Source organism: Larus michahellis, chromosome 8 (assembly GCF_964199755.1).
Source record: "Larus michahellis chromosome 8, bLarMic1.1, whole genome shotgun sequence".
NCBI lineage: Eukaryota > Metazoa > Chordata > Aves > Charadriiformes > Laridae > Larus > Larus michahellis.
In genome coordinates, this window is record NC_133903.1 from 19,005,827 (window position 1) to 19,025,767 (window position 19,941).

Sequence of the window (19,941 nt, forward strand, 5' to 3'; positions counted from 1 at the left end):
CACCTGGCCAAAAAAAAAAAAAATTGTTAAATTTATTTTAATTTGAGGAAATGGTGAATCACTGCAGGGCAGAAGTCCCACACACCCCCAGCGTTTGGAACTAACTGGTAACCTGCTGCTATTACGACACCTAAGGATGCAAAGTGCAGGTTTCTCCAGCTGTGCTGATTAACCTTCTCTTTAAGGGGGTGTTTCGACAGTGCTTCAGCTATCAGGACATAAACCCAGCCTTTGAGACGCCCTTCTTTTTTTAAACAGAAAAAGATAGAACTGACACCAGTCGCTGTGAAAGGGCATCATTTCAGCAAAGGCTACAACTCCTGCCTAAGTGTTAGCGCCCTTCAACACCGAGCTGCTCCCCAGAGCTCAGCCCTCCACTAAGGGGATGCTTTTCCCCCTTGTGCGCCCCCCCCCAGCAGTGATCTCTGTGCATTACTTTAGGCTTACCGGTACCTGGAAGAGATGCAGAAAAGAATTCCACCCGCCAACCTGAGCTACTACGTGACTCAGCAGACCATCAAGGCAGTTCACCGAGGAGCGGGCGTTCCGCTAAGCCGAAGCCTGGTTTCAGAGCAGCTTCGCCATGGCAGCGTGGAGAACAAGGAGGAGGAGGAGGAGGAGGAGGAAGTGGCTGATGAAGTGGAGGACCCCTGACGACTTACACTTACCAAATGCCAAGCTGACTTTAATACTAGGTCATTTATTCTGTCCTCGTCAGGGATCATGTATCGGTCAATACACTGCCGCAACAAGGCTTTTTGGTTATTACCAAGAAATTTATTTTTCCTGTTTGTACAAGCAACAGTATTATCTCAAGCACTACATACAAAGACTCACATGTTTATCCTGTACTGAAGCGGTTCTTAGTATTTTAATAAATTTGAGGGGAAAAAAAAACAAACCCAAAAAACAACAAAAGCTGCATATTGTTACTTCAGGCTTTTTTCCAAGTACAGAAAAGAGCTGAGTAACTGAGGTGGAAACTCCTGAGTTGACAAAAATCTTCCAAGTACAACTTTGATTTGCTAAGGTGCGAAGTGATTTGTCGTTCCCTAGAAGTCAGAACTTTTGAAAACAATCTCTGTCCCATTTGGGCAGGAGATTGGCTAAAAGTCCGTCTATTCCCCTGCTGCAGGCTGAAGGGAGACTTCCCCCAGCCCCAGGCAGGGCCGCGTAGGTTCAAGCTACCATCTACAGCAACCTGCACCAAAGCTCAGACCCATGCAACAGCTGGGGTGGAAGGGACCTCCAGAGGTCACCTGCTCCAAGCCTCCCTGCTCACTCCGCGTCGCTTTGCGCCAGTGAAGCCTCCTTCTCCCTGGGAAGCTTCTTTTCCAAACACCACAGTTACATCAAGCTGCTCCGTACGAGTCAGATTTTTTTTTTTTGGGATGCGACTTTCTTCCCTGGCACAAGTAGGACTGTGAGAAGTGAAGCCCCCAACGTAAGCAACCAAGGTTCTGCTCACTCGTCAGCCTGTCACCCTGCCCTGGGAAGGTGTGCTGATAAAGCCGCTCTCGTACATGTCACACCAACCAGCCCGTCTGCTTCCAGTCATTTTTCTTTTTCCCCTTTTTGTGACTTGCTTCAAAACTCGGGGCGAACATGAAGTTCTTAAATTGTAGGCTTGCAGGGAAGAAAGCCGGGGGGGCAGATTGTAAGGCCAAAATCTGGACATTAGTTATCCTTTAATAGAAACTTATTTCTGTACTAAGATTATACAAAAAAAAACATTCCTGCTTTGTTCCTGCCTAACCACAGCCCAGCTCTAGCTCGAGCCTTTAAGGTTTGTCACATTTTTCCAAACTTCAGCGTAGCCCTGCAGTTCTTACATCTCAGCTGCGGCGTCATTCCCTACACAGTGTCACCCCTTTGAAGGGCAGACCAATAACTATTCTGCCAAACGCTGACTGCTAGGAGACACGGCAGCCTTCGTTAAGGGCATGTCAGACTTCGCCCTGGGAGGTACGTGGCCCTCTCCGGCCCTCCTGTTTTTCTGACAAGAAGTCTGCTGTGAGATCTTCCCTGTATTTTTAGCAGAGCGCTCCAACCTGCCAAGGTTATAAATAGCTGGGGGTGGGGGCTGGGGAGGCGCGGGGAGGATGGCAGCACTGGCCTTACCTTCCTGCATCTGTACACTCCGTACCGGATAGCGATAGCTCACTAAATTGGCCTCCACTACAAAGTCCAGATGTCAAGTCAGGTTCGCTGGCTTACGGCTCTGCACCCTTCCCCCCTTCTTCCTCTTCCCCAGCCAGGTGACTGCTGAAGAGGCCCCGGCAGTGCCTGCACGCAGCCAGCTGGCAGGAGCGGGAGGCAGAGCTCATGTCTTTTACCCCTCAGCTAGGAAGGGACAGTTTGGAGTTTCTTTTTCAGATTCTCCATGAGTAGCAGGTTCTGCAAGGCCAGCCTCCTGCAGTCCCCATCTGGATCTTTCTCCACCACATCTGTAAAAGAAGCAGCCACTGTTAGTTGCAAAAAAAAAAAAAAAAAAAAAAGGGAAAAATTGCCATTCACCTAACACTTCTCTACTGTTTCACTGACCAGCACTAAACGCAGCAGCAAATGCAGCCACATCTGGGCTGGACATCAGCACTCGCGGGAATTACGTTAAGAGCAGAAGGCAAAGATGCCCAACCCTGATCACCCTGAGCAGTGAGTTTAGCTGAGCCCTGACGGTCACGTGTGAAAACGCTCAGCTCATTCTTGTAGCAGAAACAGGCAGTTGGGATCAAACACTATTGAAAGCATCCGCCCTTGCGTTCCATGGGATAACCGCTGTGCCGGAATTTGTGCTTGTGCCCCTGAGCTATACATAACCTTTCTACAGCTTATCTACTAGCGTGAATGCAGTCTGCAGTTAGAAATCCACTTATTCAAAAGCCTCCAGTCTCCATTCTGCCAATTCCTGCAATTTAAACAAGTGCTCGGTGCTCCCTCCCGGAATCTGTGGTCATGCTGCCCTTCAAATGGGGGAAAGAAAGAGGCAGGCCCCAAATTTCAACACATTCTCCGTTCCGAGAGATTAGTCTGGTAAACCAGTCATGCTTTCACGCTTTCTGCGGCATGTAAGGGAAGGCATGAAGCTGCTTCCAGCAGCTGTTATTTCAGGGGCCCTTAATGGGCCTGCAAAGTAAAAACCAGGATGCGCGCAGGATGTCTGAGCAGGGGGAGCCTGGAAGAGCAGAGAGTCCCTGTGAGGATATCCTGTATGCACAAGCAGTGTGCTCGGAGCCCAGCGCTGTCAGCCCAAACACATGACTCACTCCCATGGAGTAGGGCTATTTATAACCTCAGGGAGAGCTTCGCGATGGCATTTCCATACTCCCTCTAGAGAAGGCAAAAAGGGGGAGGCTACGAGACGGCTCAGTCCAGGCTGAAGAGCTGAGAGACTGATGCTGGCACTGGTTCTCATTGCCACGAGCGTGGACCTTGAGCTGCAGCACCGAACGGGAGGCACAGGGCACCGAAGTATCACTCTGGTCCTCACAAAAGCCAAACTTCCCTACGACATAGCTCTACAGCGCTTGCAAGGCGTGGGGAATTCCCTCCAAGGCAGCTGCTGAGGAATCAAAGGAACTGTTTCCTAGAAATGTTTAGGTATTCCCTCCCTCCCCCGGGAAAGATGAGGCTACTCAGCAGCAGGTCCATCATGGCACTAAGGGCAACGAGGGACAAGTAGGAGGTGGCTCCTCGCCTCCCTCCCAGCTGGAATGTCCCAAAACACCCACGAAACAGATGGTGCCACGCCAGTGACTGAAGTAGTTTCTTACACCACACTGCGAGCGCTTCCTAACGGGGAACAGCTCTAGTTACAGCCCAAAGGCTGAAGGGCAGGAGCGGTCAGCCGTGTTGGCATGGGGAAGGACAGCACTCTGCACGGACTGTGAGACGGTAATAAACCGGAGCAGATTTGTAGATTTCTACTAAGTGCTTCGCAGATAACATTTTCTAGTTCCTCATTGTGCTTTAGCCACAGCAGGAGAAATGCAGATGCTTTGAGCTGAAACCCAAGGTGGTGACACTCGTCCTGGCCGAGAGGCGCGGCAGCGGGCGGCCCGCATGCCTGCCCGCGTGTCGTTTTCCCCAGCTACAGCAGCAGACCTTGTACGTGACACCTCTTGCAAATCCCAGCTGGAAGAGTCACGAAGCAACAGCAAGTCTGCTCAAACCCATGATTCAGCCACAAAAGTAAGTCTCACGTGACTGACTGCAGCTGCTGGAGCAGCCCAGGGCCTCCCTGCCACAGCGGTTTTAACAACTGCCCTACAGCAAAGAGCAAAGGCACAGCCCAAGGAGCTGCCGTGTTTCGGGAAGCAGCTCTAGAAGGATGCGCAAGTTTTCAGTTGCACTTAAACCGTATGTGACCAGATGTGGAGCCGAGTCACATTCTTCAAGGTTTCTGAACAGCTCCAAGAACAGTTTCCCCTTCTCTAAAGACACACGACTGTGATCATTCCCTGCGCTTATTCCCACTGGGATCCACCATGCGATTTTCATGCAAAAGCACTACACATAAAGAGATGGCTACTACACTGCCTCCAGGCACGAAAAGATGCTACTGGCTCTGTTCTCCTCCTCCTCCTTCCCAAAATAACTCATTAAAAAGAGATTACGCAGACCTTCACGCTGAAAATACATTTGTAACATTCCTGGAAAGGCTCTACTCGGTAATAGCAGTGTTAACTGCAGAGACAAGCAGATTCCTCAGAGCACACCATGTCATGGGAAAAGTGAAGTTCTTGGCCCCACAAGGCAGCTCCCTTCCCTTTCAAGGGCACGGAGCTCCACAACCTGCGAGGCTCAGAGGCCGGCTGTGTCAGTGCCGCTTCCTGCCTGCTCCCCGTGGGAAGGCAACTCACCAGGAGTGAGAACAGCAAAGGAAACCAGCCCAGGGAGTCACACGAGCTCCACTCAGAACGCAGCGGGGGCTTCAGAGATACAAAGTGCGCAGCTTTACTTCCTCTTGTCCTTCCAGCCATACCTGACCCCCCGACTCACGCAGTTCCAGCCCACCAGGACCCAAACGTAGCCGGCGTTGCCGTAAGGTGCGCTGGGTGCAGCGTGCAAAGCCGTGCGCTGTCTGTCCCAGGCTGCACTCCCCACCAGCAATCGGAAGTTAGGAGATGGGGCCGTGCTCTTCTTCCTCCTATTTTTAGCACTAACAAAACCCATCTTCTGTGCGCATGGTGTAAATGGGCCGTACACGTCGTGTCTGTTACCACTAGTTAAAGTTGCTGCCTGCATGTAATAGGCAATACGGTGATAAGTTCTGCAGCTTCAAGAGATGGGTGGTTGCACATTTGGACAGAGACGCACAGTCTGGTCTGGTATTTGCCCTAAACTTACAGGCAAGCAATAAATACGCTTATCATGCAAATCTCTGGCGCACGCCATCAGGACTTCGCTACTACCATCACAGAGAGCCGCGGCACAAAGACGGGACCACTAGCCAGAAAACCACTGGCATTACACCACCACGTCTCACCTCCCAGCCAGGACTGAGCCTCCAAAAGCTCTTCTGTCACGTCTTCCAGGAGACGTTCTGCAGGGACACTGAGGAGCACCGAGGAGATACAGGACAGAAGACCCTGGCGCACATACCTGTTGGGAGAAAGACTGGTTAGAGCCTGCAGCTTTGCACCCTACCTTAGATTTCCTCACATCACAGGCTCTCCAGATTCAAATGTTTGTGATTATAATGACGTTTGCCATATTCCGACTGGTCTGGAGCATAACCACGCACCAGCTGGCAGAGAGGCCACATAGAGCCCCTGCCACACTGTGGCGCAGGGACTCCCGCGTAATTCACAGTCCTGGACAAGCCTGAGATCAAGCCAGAAACTGGACGTTTACAACACTTTGGCTACTTGTCTTTATTTCTTTGCAGGGCTGAATGCTGGAATCGCATCTCAAGTTTTCTGAGCTCCCTGAGTAAATAGAGATGAAGCTATCGCATGGACAGTTCATGAGTTTTGTCATGCGTATTGGTCACGTCTGCACTGCCACGCTAGAAGACACTACCTGAGTTCGTATGTCAGCCTGACAGGAAAGCAACGCCTTCGTTACGAATTCTTGCAATACTCGGTCGTAAGAACACAAGGCTGGAGGAGAGCACAGAGCTAACGCATTGTCATTGACACTCTCAGTCGGGTGCTAGTCTTGGACAAAGACAAAGCACGGCTGGAGAGCGGTTCACAGCTGATCTTTCAAAACGGAAGCGTACAACTACAACTCACGAGTCAGTGTGGAAACGCAGAGCCCAAACAAACTCCAGCAGCGCCTTTCCCATTGCGGTAACTGCCTGCAAAACAGGATGACAAAAACTCTGAATACCTTCCCATTCACACCACCCTACAGAACGGGCCTTTGAGACGCACTGTTGTGCACATCATGATTGCGATTAACTTTATTTTACAGATGAGGAAACTTAAGCAGTAAAGTGAAATGATGTGCCCGACCTCCCACAGAAGTTGACAGTTCTACCAGAAGCAGCAAAAGATACTGCAGGGGTGTCTGAATCCCACAGCTCCTTTCTGACCGTTTTCCCTCAGCCCTTTTTGCAACTTCTCAGCCCACGCGACTCAAACATGCCGCCTGTCCAAGCGCAGCAGGCCCCGGCGCACACTGCAGGCACCTCTGAGCTCCCAGGCTGGGAGCCTCTGCTGCTCCCCGCGAGCTCAGGCAGCATTTCTTACCACGGTGTTAACAGCCAAGTACATCAGGATAGCTAAAGCGTGGACCAGTCTTCCAAGGACAAAGTGGTCTTCCCCCAGGAGATCAAACGTCGTCAAAGGCCTGCAAGTGCAAGATAGACAGTGCTGTAGCAGTGAGAAGGCTGCTCAGCGCGTGGCTTTGGAACAGTCAGGGTGGTTACGCAGGGTGAACTGTCCCCAACAAGCCTGAATCCCTAAAACAAGTCATTATACAGCCATTCCCAGCTTAACACAGGCCACAGCTGTTTGTTCTCGTCTTTGCTCCCAGACCAGTAATAAATATCCCCTACTCTACAGCAGGTATCACTCCTTCTACCAACAGTCTTTACTTAGAAACAACTGTTCGCAAAAGCTGCACCACTGCCATACTAGAAACAAAGCGTTAAGACTGGTATTACAAGATTCTTGATCCTCATGGAATCTATTACTCAGCCTTCCTTAGGTAAGCAAAGACTTAAGCGATTGACAACAAACGTGGTCACAGTCCAGGTGACAGAATTAGCTTTGATTAATGACTGCAGTCTGAGTTCTGCGGTTTTCTGTGAACCTCCCAAGGCAGAGCGTCAGTGAAGACAACCGGTGTACTGCCAAAATCATCCGCCTGGGCACCTGCTGACAGGTAATTCTTCATAACGTGTCTCCGCTTCTGCAGGGTCTTACATATTCCTGCCCAACAAGACTTCACAGGATAAGTCCAAGAGACCACAATCCCCTCCTCTCTAAGCTTCACGCATGAGCCACGCACCAGTGAGGCGTCACTGGACTCCCCCGCAGCCTCTGGGCTTTAGCCTGCTGCTCCAAGGCAAGCAGAACACGCGGAAGAAGCTGACTCTGGCAGCTGCCAGGCCCACGTCCCAAGCTGTTCACACTCACCTGTCAAAGTGCTGAATCAACGGAAAAAAGAAGTGCCCAGCAACAGAATTGAACTCATTTGGGCCGGAAGCGCGTTCCACTTGAGACTGACCCTGTCCAAGAGAAAAATGAAGTCTAGACACAAGATGCAGCATCTGAGTCTTCCCCTTCACCGGACACTCCAGACTACGAGTCCCCGGCAGCCACTGTCAGGCACTGCTTGCCGTACACCTTATGGGCACTAGTTTCCAGACTGGATGACTCACTTCCCGCTTCAGATCCTCTCATACATGTGAGTATTTCGGTACAATATAGCTCAGGACTATTGGGTTAGAGATAAGAAACATGAACATGCAAGGGATAGAGGAGTTTTGGAAAGCAAGTTCTCCAGGATGAACCACAGAAGAGTTGTGGGAATGAGGAAACTGCCATCAATTTATCTCCCTGAAAAACAGGCAGGCTGGGAAAGTCCAGCCCAGGAGGCAGCTGGTCTGGTGGAGGAGGCTCTGGGATCCGTGCGGTGCAGTCACAGCTCCCTGCAGCGGCCAGACAAGCTCAGAACAGCAACAACTACCCCTCAACACAAGGCAAGGAGTTCCAGGTTTATTTTCCTCTCCCTGCACCAAAAGATTCAGCCAGATACTAAGATAAATTTAGATTTGAAGTTATACAATCTTTCCTTTGGGTTGGGCAGCTACTGGGACAGGTATTTTGCTCTTTCCAGACAGAACAACAGCAACTCCTAGCGTCCCTATTTCTGCTGGATTTGACGTTAGTTTGTTTCTGCCCTGGCCTCACCGTAGCAAATCTCCGAGTCTTGTTTTTGATCCTCTCATCAACAATTGTTCTCCAGTCCTTAGAGCTGTCGCTTCCAGGAAGGAGCTGGATACAAGGTTTCTGGGCATCAGAATGCTTGGTCTTCCCATGGGATTTGGGATAGGACAGCTCCTGAGCAGCCAAAACCAATACCTAGATGAAAAAGAGGGAGGGGTTCTGTTAAAAAGAGGTAAACCCTGCACTAGGGAACAGTTACAACAGATACCAGCACCCAAACTGATGGGAGGAAGGCAGGAAGGCACAACAGGTTTAGAACGAAGATCAGCAAGGTCACTGATGCCCAACCAACCATGTGGCTCCGAGGTACTGACCACATGTGGTCACTTAGCCCCGAAACACAACAGTGGCTCCTCCTTCAGACACGGCGAGTGAGGTAACGTAGAGGAGCCCAGAAAGATCGCCGTCTTTCAGAAACTGAACAGACAGACTGATGGCACGTTAGAAGACAGTGGCTTCTCCTAAGCAAAGGACCATCGTATGTTTTGCATTCCGTGGGGAAGGATTGCTGTGGCAGGGTTACGAACAAGAGCGGAATGCCAGGCACAAATACGAACGTAAGAGATTCCCATGCCTCTGCCTCCTCCTACGCGGAATAAAAGGTAACCCCTTATATCTCAGGGACTCAGCACTAGTGCAACAAAGACACAAGGGAAAGTGGGAAGAAAAGAGCAGAGCACTTACATCAAGAATGTCCACGCGCTGACGAAGACTGTAGTTCAGAGAGTAGAACTGGGAGGTCAAATACTTTGCTACCTGTACAGAAAGATCAAGGCGTAATGAACACAAACCCAGGCTGGAAACAGCCTTCCCACTCATTCTAAAAGCACTCCATTTCAGGAGAAATGGGCGAACAGGGGAAACTCAGACCCTTCCATTTCTAGATTCTCGCAAAGTAAGTAAATGACAAATGAGACTTTGCCTTTCTTCTCTCCCTCCTATGCAGAAGTGCCCAAACAACTGCTGTGGCAGCTTTGGCACTCTGAAGGAGACCTTACTGCGTCCTTTCGATACTTAAACGGCACTTATAAGAAAGATGGAGAGAGGCTTTTTTACCAGGGCTTGTATTGATAGGATGAGGGGTAAAGGTTTTAAACTGCCAGAGGATAGATCTGGACATAAGGAAGAAATTCTTTACCCTGAGGGTGGCGAGACACTGGAACAGGTTGCCCAGAGAAGCTGTGAATGCCCCATCAAAAGGAAAGCAGTAAGAGGGACTCACAGGTATTGGATCTGTGGTTAAAATAGCTACTTGAGCTCTCTGACGGAGCTCCACAAAGCCTTCAATGCAGGTCTTCTCCTCCAGATGCAATACTATTTTTGCCAGCTCCACGCTAACCTGCTCAAAATAGGAAAAAAGGAATCAAATCCCTGCAGGTGTCTTCTTTCTCACAGGATTTACACAGCAGCATCCCTTTTCCATTTCTAATGTTTAAGCAAAGACAACGAGGGTATGGACTACAGGCAACATGTCTGTTGCTCGGGAGGGAGAGAAAACACATTTAAGCGAAATGCCATGGAGACACATTTCTCAAAACACTGAACAAACCCCTACGCTGATTCCTCCATCCACATTCACTTTTGCTTTTTGGACAAGTGTGGCATCACGAGGTGGGTGGACTCGTGACTATAACTAATGGGATGAAGGGCACAGTACCACGGCCCAAGCCCATCCAGCTCAGCGTCTGATGAGCAGCAACAGATTGCCCAGTGTCCACCAGACTACAAACACCCCTTCCCTTTCTCAGCTGGGAGACGCCTGCATCTCGGCCACCTGCAAGTGTTCACTAACAAGTGGTGGTGAGCACACCTCACACCGGCGACCTTGTCCCAAGTTCCTCTCACCTGAGCTTTCCCTCTTGACCAGTGCAATCCAACCACTCCCCCTGGAAGACATTCTGCTGTACAAGCAAATAGGGAAAGTCCATTTGATTTTATCCCCCTTTTTATTGGGGAGTAACAATTAAATTAAATTTCAATTCAAAATCAATTAAATCCAAAATCAAGATCAGTTGGTCTGTGGAATTCATGGCCGCTCCGTAAACGACGTTTCTAATGATTTTTCTGCCCAGCGCAAAGCACGGAGCTTCCTCATGCTACGGGCAAGTGCTACGTGCAATGCATGACGTGTTCAGCGCGGGAGCTGCTAAGTGCCATACTGCTGCCAGCACCTTCGCTTGCTTCTTTGCTCCCCTGTGCCCTGCAGCCTCACACACACTGGCCTGGCCTGGCCTGCTGCTCTGTTGGCATGGCTAGTCTCCTCACGAGGGCAAAGGCATAGTTCCCGTACCACCGCCCACTGGTAACTTAGCTCATACTACTTCACCTCTCTTGTTGCTGCTGGATTCTTTCGAACCAAGCTCTCAAGAGCCTTGACGGTAGCTTCCCATTTGTCCACATCTTCAGAGCCTGTCAGGACTGAAGGGGATCAAAAGACAAACAAAAGCTGTTATCAGAACGTCTGCGCTTATGGTTGGCATGTACCCCCAACTTTTTTCTGCCAATAGCTTGTCTTGGCGTAGGCAGGTACCGCTGACTCAGCGCACAACTGACATCAGGAACTACGTTGAAACTACTCAGAAATTACAGTTCGACACTTGAGCCCAGGTTACTGAAATCCTACGGCTTCTTCAAATTAGCTCAGAAAAAGAAAATAAACCTACACAGAGACCACTCTCCCCAAACCGATAAGAAACAGATAAAGACTCAGCCCAAAATCTCGTACCTTCAATACAGTCCCGGATATACACAGGAGCCTTAGTCTTCAGTTCTTTATCATCTGACATATCGTAAGGGATGAGATCATCATCACTGTAAAAGGAATAAAAGCAGGAGCTAGACCATGGGGTACAGATGTTCGTCCTTTCCCCAGCTATCCACACAAAAGGGAAAGAACCAGTACGCACATTCTCCTAACGCTGTCGCTCTTACTCATGCAGCAGCACTGCTCGGGAAGTTCTATCAATTACTCTGAAGCTCAGTGAAAGAGCACTTCTGTAACCAGATCTGGAACTGGATCTCCTGGTCAAGCGCAGGAAGGAGTCAGGGGACCCAGAGACTAGAAGCTGATTCTTGAGATTTCTTTATATATTGGTAAAGTGACAGGATAAGACAGGTCCATTATTAAAATGGGTAGATACATATCCATAATGCCAGAAAACACGCATCTAATTTAAATGGAATAAATACAATGGATGTACATGACATGGGCACTGCTCAAATTACTGACACACCTGAGTGCCACTTCCTACACAAAGTCCTATTCTGCTGCACACCACTCGGCTGGACAAGCTCAGAATGCACAAGATTTGCCAAAAATGCAACTACTAATAGGTCCCTTCTCCCCTCTTAAGAACCTGCCATTTATTTCCCATTTCCTGCCAGGTTCCTGCCCCTTACCTATCAAGCTCAGCATCCGACTCCTCCTCTGGCTTCACAGGGGCTGCTGGATGTGATTTCTTCTTGCTTTCCAACTCCCCTGGCAGCGCAGCATCTGTTTTATCATTCCTGCTTTGAGGAACAAGAAGCATTAAAACCCATGAAGTAACAGTACTTATTCACAAGCAAGAAGCCACTCGCACCATCAACCCTTCCTGCTGAAAAAGAGCAGCAGGTAATTATTTCTGCTGCAGTCTCCCACCTAGATTGGCCAACACATGGAACAAAGTCTTGGGAAGGTGAGGGGAGAGAAAAGAAGCAGAATCTCTTAACAGAAGAGCAACGGATAAGAAAAATAAAGCTAGCTAATTTGCTGTGTTCCCCCTGCACTAACCTGTACCTAGGACTGCCAAGGACAGCCTAAGTGTGATGACTGGATCACAATGGTCTGCACCGCATTCGAAGCTGTGAATGAAACTGAACACACGGGGAAGAAACATCTTTAACCATTGCTAGGAGGGTGAATACAATAATGGAGAAATTTTTTTCTGTACCTATTTCTGTGGACTTTGGCACATCCTTTCAACTCTCTGCTTCTCAAATACTGTCTACGCTGATTATGCCCCTAAAATGGGTGCAATAAATCTTCCGTATTTCACTGGAGTGCTGGACCGCTTCATTTAATAATAACATGAAACGTGTCGTTCATCTGCTGATAAAACTAAGTGCTTCAAAGGCCAAGAGCCTCAGCAGATGCTATGGAAGTCGAGAGCACCAGAGGACCAGTCTTTAGACTGACCGATGTGCTAGATTTTTGTTACTGATGAATGGGCTGGGGGCATACGGCCCAAATGCCAGGTTTCCCAGATGCGAACAGAAAGGCCCATCTGGTTCTACGCAGGGGCACATAAGACCCCTAGAAAACTGCAGCACGGTTTCAGCACATGCAGCTATCGAACAAGCAATTTTAATACATACCACCATTTGAATTATGAACTTAACATAACCACACTGCTCTGTAAGCATAAGGTGCATTATAATGCTTAAGAATACGGAAGACATCTTGAATACTGCATACAGGTCTAGCGGGTGACTCAAAAAAAAGGTATGGAGAAGAGCAAAAGATGGCATGGAGATGAACGGTAGCAATATCTTACTCATCATCCGGAGGGCCAGGGACAACACAGAATGGTGGAGTCTGCACCAGAAGGGACTTCAGTTCTCTTGCTTCATCATCTTCTTCATACTAGACAACCAGAACAACAGTTACTGCACAGTTATCTGCTGGCAAATACGCCCAGCATTCAACATCTGACCCTTCTGCCGTGTGCAAATGAAGACTGAATTCAATAAAGGCAACGCGACGTGAGGGGTGATGCAGGCTTTTAAAGAATCAATGTGATTTAACCACATAATTCTTACAAACTCTACTGGAAATAGCAGAGCACATATCCCCATGTCAATTTGGAAAATCTCAACTTGGAGCAGGCCTTCCCACCAGGTCAGGGACTGAATGTTCACCGAATGTTCACCACTGGTTTAGGTCTGACGTTCCCTCCCAACTTCCACAGGTCAGACTCCAATTCCCTCATTTAATATGATAAGCCTCTAGTAATCCTTTATTATCGTCAGTTTACCCTGAGCTTTGTCATCACATTACACTCTTAAGGTCACTCTCAGCCACCTGGCTATTTTTCATACAATTGGTTTTTGTAAACACAAGAGTGTAAACACTCTTTTTGAAAGCGTTGCTGCCTTTCCTTGTCTCCAGGTAAGCATTAGAACTTGCTATAATGCCCTGGGATCATCTAGTTTAAAGCTTTTATTTCCTCTAAACCCTGCACACCAGACATAAATTTCAGTAACCTTCACCTGAAACTTCAGGACAGGCCCGTCAGTGTTTATTTTTGAACTAATGCTCTCTGCCACAATCATTCCCAGGCGCCGTATCTGTGGCAGATTGCTGTCCAAGTGGCATTTCACACCCTCCATCATGCTTGTGAGAAGCTCTGGAAAAAAAAACCCAAACAAACAGTTCATGAAACGATGACAGAAACAAACATCCCTCTTCGTGTCGGTTCCCTCAGAGCGCATCTTTAGCCACTCGCTGCCCCGTAATGGGCAGAAATATGGGAAGAGCCCACGCAGCTGCGACTTCTCTTTCTGCAACGGCAGCAACATCCTTCAGCACCAACATATAATAAAGCCATGCTTTGTCACGGGGTACAAAGTCAACAAAACATTACAATATATTCGAAATTTTGAATATTTCTGTTTTCACCGAAACAAAAAATGATGGTAAGTCAAGACAATCTTCCGCTTTTTAGAGTGCTTCAAAGCCACTTAACTGAAACGCCACGTTTTGAGGAAGCGACAAATTCTGACCAGTACAAGAGTCACAGGGGGAGAAATTCCCCTCGCCACCTAAGCCGAACAGGCAGGTAACACCGGTATTTCTCAGCCCACAGAGAATGATGGTGGCCAGCTTTACCAGGCAGGTTTACTGCTGTTAGGCTGACCTCCTTCAACCCTGAAAAGCTTATCTTTTCAACAGCTGTCGGATAAAAAACAGATTATAAAACTACAGTAAAAGCAGCAAATAACAAGTCACTTATTCACCTAAAGAAGAACTAATTCCAGAACAAAACAGGTCTTGTAAGTCAACCTTCCCTGCGCCACCCCGCTCCAAAAGCCACACGCAAAGAGAAGTAACTCTAGACAGTTTTTCTGAAATGTTTTTATTACAACAGAAACGGGAATTTTAGCCCAGGAGCCCAGTCTGCTACGCACTGCGTGAACACAGAACAGGAGGCCCTTACTGGCAACTCCCTGTCCCTACTCGCTTCACCTGGAGGGGAGCAGAATGACACGGACGAATGCACACGGACAGTCACAGCCCAACCAAAGAGCTTTTCATCCTTGGTGTACCTTCCCCAACCCCTTTAAAGCCTTTCTCGTGCTCCAACAGTAAGCCTATAAATTGCAAATCACACCACTCTTCTAACCAGAGTCAATCCTTGTCTTCCTGTGACAAAACTTAAGGGTTCCTAAATCACTGCTCGGGTGCACTAAGAACTTTAGTTCAGAGATACGCTTCTCCAATTTCACAATTTAAAGCTTGGAATGATACCATGTAAGTCCCAAGATGAAGATGGGACAATTTTGTTTATCCACAGATCAAAACAAGGTCTTTTTCTACTCACAGTCAGACCTTCTGTTACACAAATCCACCCCCTGCTTCTCCCACTGCCTCACCTTGTCTGCAGCTCTCGATTTCGGGCTCCTTCAGGTGGGAGAGGCAGATGAGGATGGCTTTGCTAATATACTGCTGCTGCTCAGGCGGAGAGTGCTTCACAGCACTGCTGCTGCCCCAGGTCTCCAGCAGCTCTTTCAGCACCTGAATCAGAGAACTCACGTTGGCTTGAAACAGATCTTCTCTACACAAAAGTTATCTTCTTTTGGAAGCACATTTCAAAAACGTGCTTTCATACATAACACTATATATTCTGATGGCACTTTGTTCCTCTTCATGTTTCCCAGTGAACTTTACGCTCCCTGCAAACGGGGCTCACCTTGTATTTCAGAGCCCAAAACGTACTGTGTTTGACCAACTGAGAACTCCACACCACCTTTATTTAATATATTGTTAAATATAATGGGGGGGTTTGTATCTAAAAGGGATAATTACAAGCAGAGCAATACATATTATTGTCAAAACGCAATATGATATCATATAGTGTAACATGTTTTTAGTCCAATCCTATATACCTGCCAGTACTTCCAGATAATTAGAATAACAGAACATCTAACCAGTGCAAAAAAAAAAAAAAAACCCCATAAAAATTGTGAAAACAGTAGAGATTTCCAGAGATACAGATTTCCTGGAAGTTCCATCACACTGCTGACTTGGAGATGGAAAATATCTGCATCCCCCCCAAGGAAAAGGTAGATAAGAATGATTCTGAAGCACGCAGACAGGTCTCAACCAACGTCGTTGGTTGCTGCCATCTGCCCAGCTGGACAAACTGGGGATGACAGAGGAAGCTGGGAAGGACAGAGGACATGGGACATCTGTCAGAATCCAAGCCTCCTTAGTTTTGCTACTTGGAAGACAACTTCCCAATTACATCTGAAAAACTAGCGCCAGCGGCGCAGAAAGTCTTCTATTTGTATATCACAGTCTACTTGTGCTATGGTAGGGCTTCCCTTACTCTCACGAACAGTAACAAAAGCGTCTTACAAGAAGTTCCAAAGCTGTGCACCCCACAGACACGCATACACGCACACAGTACAATTTCTTCCATCAGACACCTCACCAACAATGTTACTTAACCTTACCTTGATCAATAAGGCACGCCGAAGGCTATCCAGGGCCAGATAGCCAAGGAGGTTCTGTAGCACTGCAGTCTGCAACGAAAACCGCAAGTCTTGCTTTAACTGGGCACAAAGTTGTCATCCAGCAATGGCAAGTGTGCGTTTTTACCACGTTAAACTTTTCATGCTAAGGGACTGGTTGGCAACATTCGGAGACAGAAAAGTAAGCAAATTTAAAAAAAAAAAATAAAAAAAATCAACCAAACACACACACACAGTTGCTGATGAAATACATGGAAAAACAGGACAGAAATTCAGTACCGTATTTTTACCATCAAAACCAGACCAGCACGGTCCCAGGCAAACATGGAACACGAAATCTAGAGAACACCCCTCACAAACAACACCACAAGCCACAGAACACTTCCTAATGTGACATACTTAGGTGCACAAGAAAAAAAATAATTAAAATAATCCCAGTCCTTGTCTCATCTCTTCAACCTAAGTCTTGTCCCTTCAGTCTCTTCTTTCAGATTCTAAATCAACCAGATGTCTCCAGCTCCCCAGAACACTGAAATCACGTGCAAATAACCGTTTGGTTCCAGAGAGTACAGGAATTCTGCTAACGGCCATCAACCCCGAGAGAGCACAGGAATCTGTGATTTCAAAGCAGCTGTTTAGCACTCCCTCTTTGTTATGTTGAGCTGAGGGGATGTCAGCGAACAGCTGCACAGCTCGGGTACGTGTGGAGAGACTATTTCAGAACGAAGAGCTAAATCTTGTTCAAGAAGACTTGGAGCCCAGCTACAAAAAGCATTGGCACTTGGGAAAAACAGGCGTTTACTCCACCGCTGTTCAACACGGAGTCCTTACCGTGTGGCCGTACTGCAAGAGCAGCATCTTCTGGGTCACCACAAACTGAGCTTTCTTGTTTTTCACAACCAGGTTCCCCAGCAACCTAGACAAGACATCTGCCCTAGCAAGACAGGTCAATAGCAGAACATTAGGAATCCACATAATTACTGCCACGCTGCCACTAATCGCAGAAAATTCCCTGAGCAGCTCTTTGCACCAAAGCCTCTAAAACACCTCTAAACTTTAAGAGTGAGTCAGTAATTGCAAAGAATGTTTTCACTTGTTTTTTCACTGCATGTCACGACACAGACCTTTAAGGAATGGTGCAGGTTTTACCTGAGAGGGAACAATCAACTCATTTACCCTTAGAGTCTCTCAGGAAATGGCACTGTAAGAAAGAAACCGCCTACACAAACACACACATGCCAGCATCTTTCAGAAACCGATTCTCCCAGTATTTGTGAAAGAATTCCAGCCTTTGCTGTGGATCAGGGAGGAAAGCAGAATTCTTACCCGGGTGCTCTCTGGACAAAACCAAGGACCACCGCTTCCATCCAGCGGTCTGGTACGCATTCAACCAGTCGCCAGCATATTCTTTGCCAGATGCAGTCTGACTTGGTGAGATCCGTTAGGTGGGGTACCAAAACGCTGAGGATTTCCTCTGAAGTGGAAGGGAAAACAGGTAACTACACCACATGGACAGAACGGGTGCAACAGTGCTCAAGGTCAGCCTGCAAATTTCAAGATCCTCACAAAACAAAGAAATACAACGTACAGTTTGCAGTTCTAAATTGGTCCTGTGGTAAGAACTAACCTAAGCAGCCCAAGGAACTTGCAAGTATTCCTCATCACGGTAAACAGCTAGAACATCTTTCCTCTTCTTCCCCAGCCCCGTTAACTACTTCTGCATTCAGTGGCTTCAAAGTCCTAAGCAAAGCCAGGCTGAAGGTGACTCACATGAGAGAGTCATTAGACACGAGCAGGGATTTATGCTGGTATTTAGAAGGCACTTTCAGACCACTGGATGAAAAGCTCTAGAAGAGCATTTAATAGGATGAGAAGGCTAACGCCCTCAGCCCATTTTTGAGAGAAGAATGGATCACGTTCACGTGAGCCGACAGAACAGCGTCGACAGCTATCAGATGCATAGCTGGGTACCGCCAGAAGGCAGAGTGCAGCCTGTACACTCCAACTCACAAAGCCCCCAAAATATTAATTGGTCAGTCTCCCACACCCTCTGGTGATTGTCATCACAGTCATCCTTCTGCACTAATGCAGTAAAACAGACCTTCCCCCTCCCCAAAATAGTACTGTAAAACACTCACTTTGTCTCCCATGAACGCATACCTTCCCCAGGACGTGAGAAATAAAAGAGATGGAGCAATCCAAGCCACCTGGGATAAAACAGACACAAGCTTACCAAGAGCATCACCAGCATCCTCCAAACAACCTTTGGAAGGAGGTGCATGCACTTCTACAAGTACTGAAGCCTGAAAACGCAGATTAACTTTTTCTCTTTGAGCATCATCTCCTCCTCCCTCCACCATCTGTCTTTGGGTACAAAGTAGCACCCAGTACTATTTATACACAGTGAGAGCCAGAAGACTAAAGTAGCTCAGTCCTACTTTTAACGCGATGGTAACAAAGCCACTGGTTTATTCAGTATCGTTTAAATCTTCCACACAATTCCTTCAGCACAGATCAAGTGACCACAATTACGCTTGGCCACAGATGATGCTATTTTAACAGCTCGTAGGGCCTGGACGCGTTCCTGTGCAACCTGCTCTGGGTGACCCTGCTCCGACAGGGGGGTTGGACTGGGTGATCTCCAGAGGTCCCTTCCAACCCCGGCCATTCTGTGACTGCAGCTTTCAGTGGGATTTTAAAAAGCCTCAGCCTTCCTCCTCATTCCCGGTACCTTACACTTTGAAGCGCAATGAAACTCAGCCTGAAGGATGAACGCCAGGCTCTGCAGTCCCCGCTATCCATATCTCGAAACACCGGCCAAGGGGGCCCATGCACAAAACGCTTCTCCAGAAGAGCTGCCTCTGTCGCGTGGTCCTCCCGCAATCCTACCTCTTAGAGACTCCGAGATCTTCTGCAGCACCTGGATAATTGCACCACCCAGGAGAGGAAAGTAGTTCTGCGGGAAGAAGACGGGGGGGTTTTTCCCCTGGAGCTTGTTGCTCACATGGTCGGGCAGACACACGATCTGGCCGAGCAGGGCCTCCTGCAGCTCGGGCGAGCCGGCCGGGGCCTGGCAGAGCTCCCACAGCAGCGCCGGGACGCGTCCCTCCCGCAGGAACCGCTCCAACACCTCCGCCGCCTCCCGCGCACAGCTGGGGGGAGGAAGGACTGCGGTGAGGGCCGGGCCTCCGCACCGGTACAAAACCCGCGCCCGCTGTAGCTCTTCTGCCGCCTTCTCACCGCCACAACGCCGCTGCCCCGCCGCGCGGAATTTTAATCGAAAACCAAAGCGATTCTATAATCTCTCGCTATCTCCAGCTTCCTCAGCTCCTAACGCTTCGGGAGAGGCCATCGGCACGGCTGAGCAGCGGCGCTGGAGGCGGCTGTGACACGGCGGGACCCGGGACTCCCCGCGCCCACCCTCCCGCTCCCGCCGTCCCCCGCCACGTTACGCCCCGCTCCGCCAGCCCTGGGGAGGACGGGCCCCTCAGCTCTCCTGCCACAGCCGCCTCCCGCCGGGGAGCAGCCGGACTGACCCGGGGGCGGCGAGAGCCTCCAGCAGGACGGAGAGGGCGAGACCGGGCGGCGCCTCCAGGAAGAAGCTCCGCCACTCGGCCGCGGGCCGCGCCCGGGCCAGGCTGCGCAGGAAGGCGCCGAGCAGCGCCCGCTCCCGCTCCCCGAGGGCGGCGGGGCCCCCTGCCGCCGCCACAGCCTCCCGCGCCGCGCCCAGCGCCGCCCCCGGCCCGCCCCGCTCCAGCGCTGCCGCCGCCTCACGCAGCGCGCGCTCGGGACCCGCCGCCATAGC

General features: G+C 49.1%; 2 protein-coding genes across 9 annotated transcripts in view; one reads left to right on the forward strand and one right to left on the reverse strand.

Annotated features, from left to right (window-relative positions):
- The window catches only part of IFT140 (intraflagellar transport 140), a 94,065-nt gene extending 93,177 nt beyond the window's left edge, over positions 1 to 888 (forward strand). For all 7 annotated transcript variants that reach the window (XM_074598774.1, XM_074598778.1, XM_074598777.1 and 4 more), the window contains one exon: positions 442 to 888. In XM_074598774.1, coding sequence (XP_074454875.1) covers positions 442 to 654 — 213 coding nt within the window. In that variant the 3' untranslated portion in view covers positions 655 to 888. The remainder of the gene's footprint in view (positions 1 to 441) is intronic.
- On the reverse strand, positions 761 to 19,938 carry TELO2 (telomere maintenance 2). Of its 2 annotated transcripts, none has more exons than XM_074598780.1 (20): positions 19,673 to 19,938; positions 19,026 to 19,288; positions 18,275 to 18,343; positions 17,463 to 17,610; positions 16,968 to 17,070; positions 16,119 to 16,187; positions 15,036 to 15,177; positions 13,653 to 13,789; positions 12,938 to 13,026; positions 11,802 to 11,909; positions 11,128 to 11,213; positions 10,729 to 10,820; positions 9,625 to 9,741; positions 9,087 to 9,158; positions 8,367 to 8,537; positions 7,590 to 7,681; positions 6,699 to 6,798; positions 6,240 to 6,304; positions 5,489 to 5,604; positions 761 to 2,447 (listed from the first exon to the last, which is right to left on the reverse strand). In XM_074598780.1, the coding sequence occupies exons 1-20, from the start codon at positions 19,936 to 19,938 to the stop codon at positions 2,344 to 2,346; spliced, it is 2,409 nt and encodes an 802-aa protein (XP_074454881.1). In that variant the 3' UTR covers positions 761 to 2,343. The 2 variants fall into 2 exon arrangements, with proteins under 2 accessions (XP_074454881.1, XP_074454880.1); XM_074598779.1 differs by having other exon boundaries at positions 11,802 to 11,912.
- Between the last annotated feature and the right edge of the window lie 3 nt (positions 19,939 to 19,941).

Bases quoted from the DNA above. Each gene is read 5' to 3' on its own strand.
- TELO2 (XM_074598779.1), bottom strand. From the start codon at position 19,938: ATGGCGGCGGGTCCCGAGCGCGCGCTGCGTGAGGCGGCGGCAGCGCTG. The intron at 10,821-11,127 runs GTACGAGATTTT...GATCCCCTTCAG, and splicing joins TATCCGGGACTGTATTGAAG to TCCTGACAGGCTCTGAAGAT. The intron at 6,305-6,698 runs GTAAGAAATGCT...CCTGTTTTGCAG, and splicing joins ACTTGGCTGTTAACACCGTG to GCAGTTACCGCAATGGGAAA.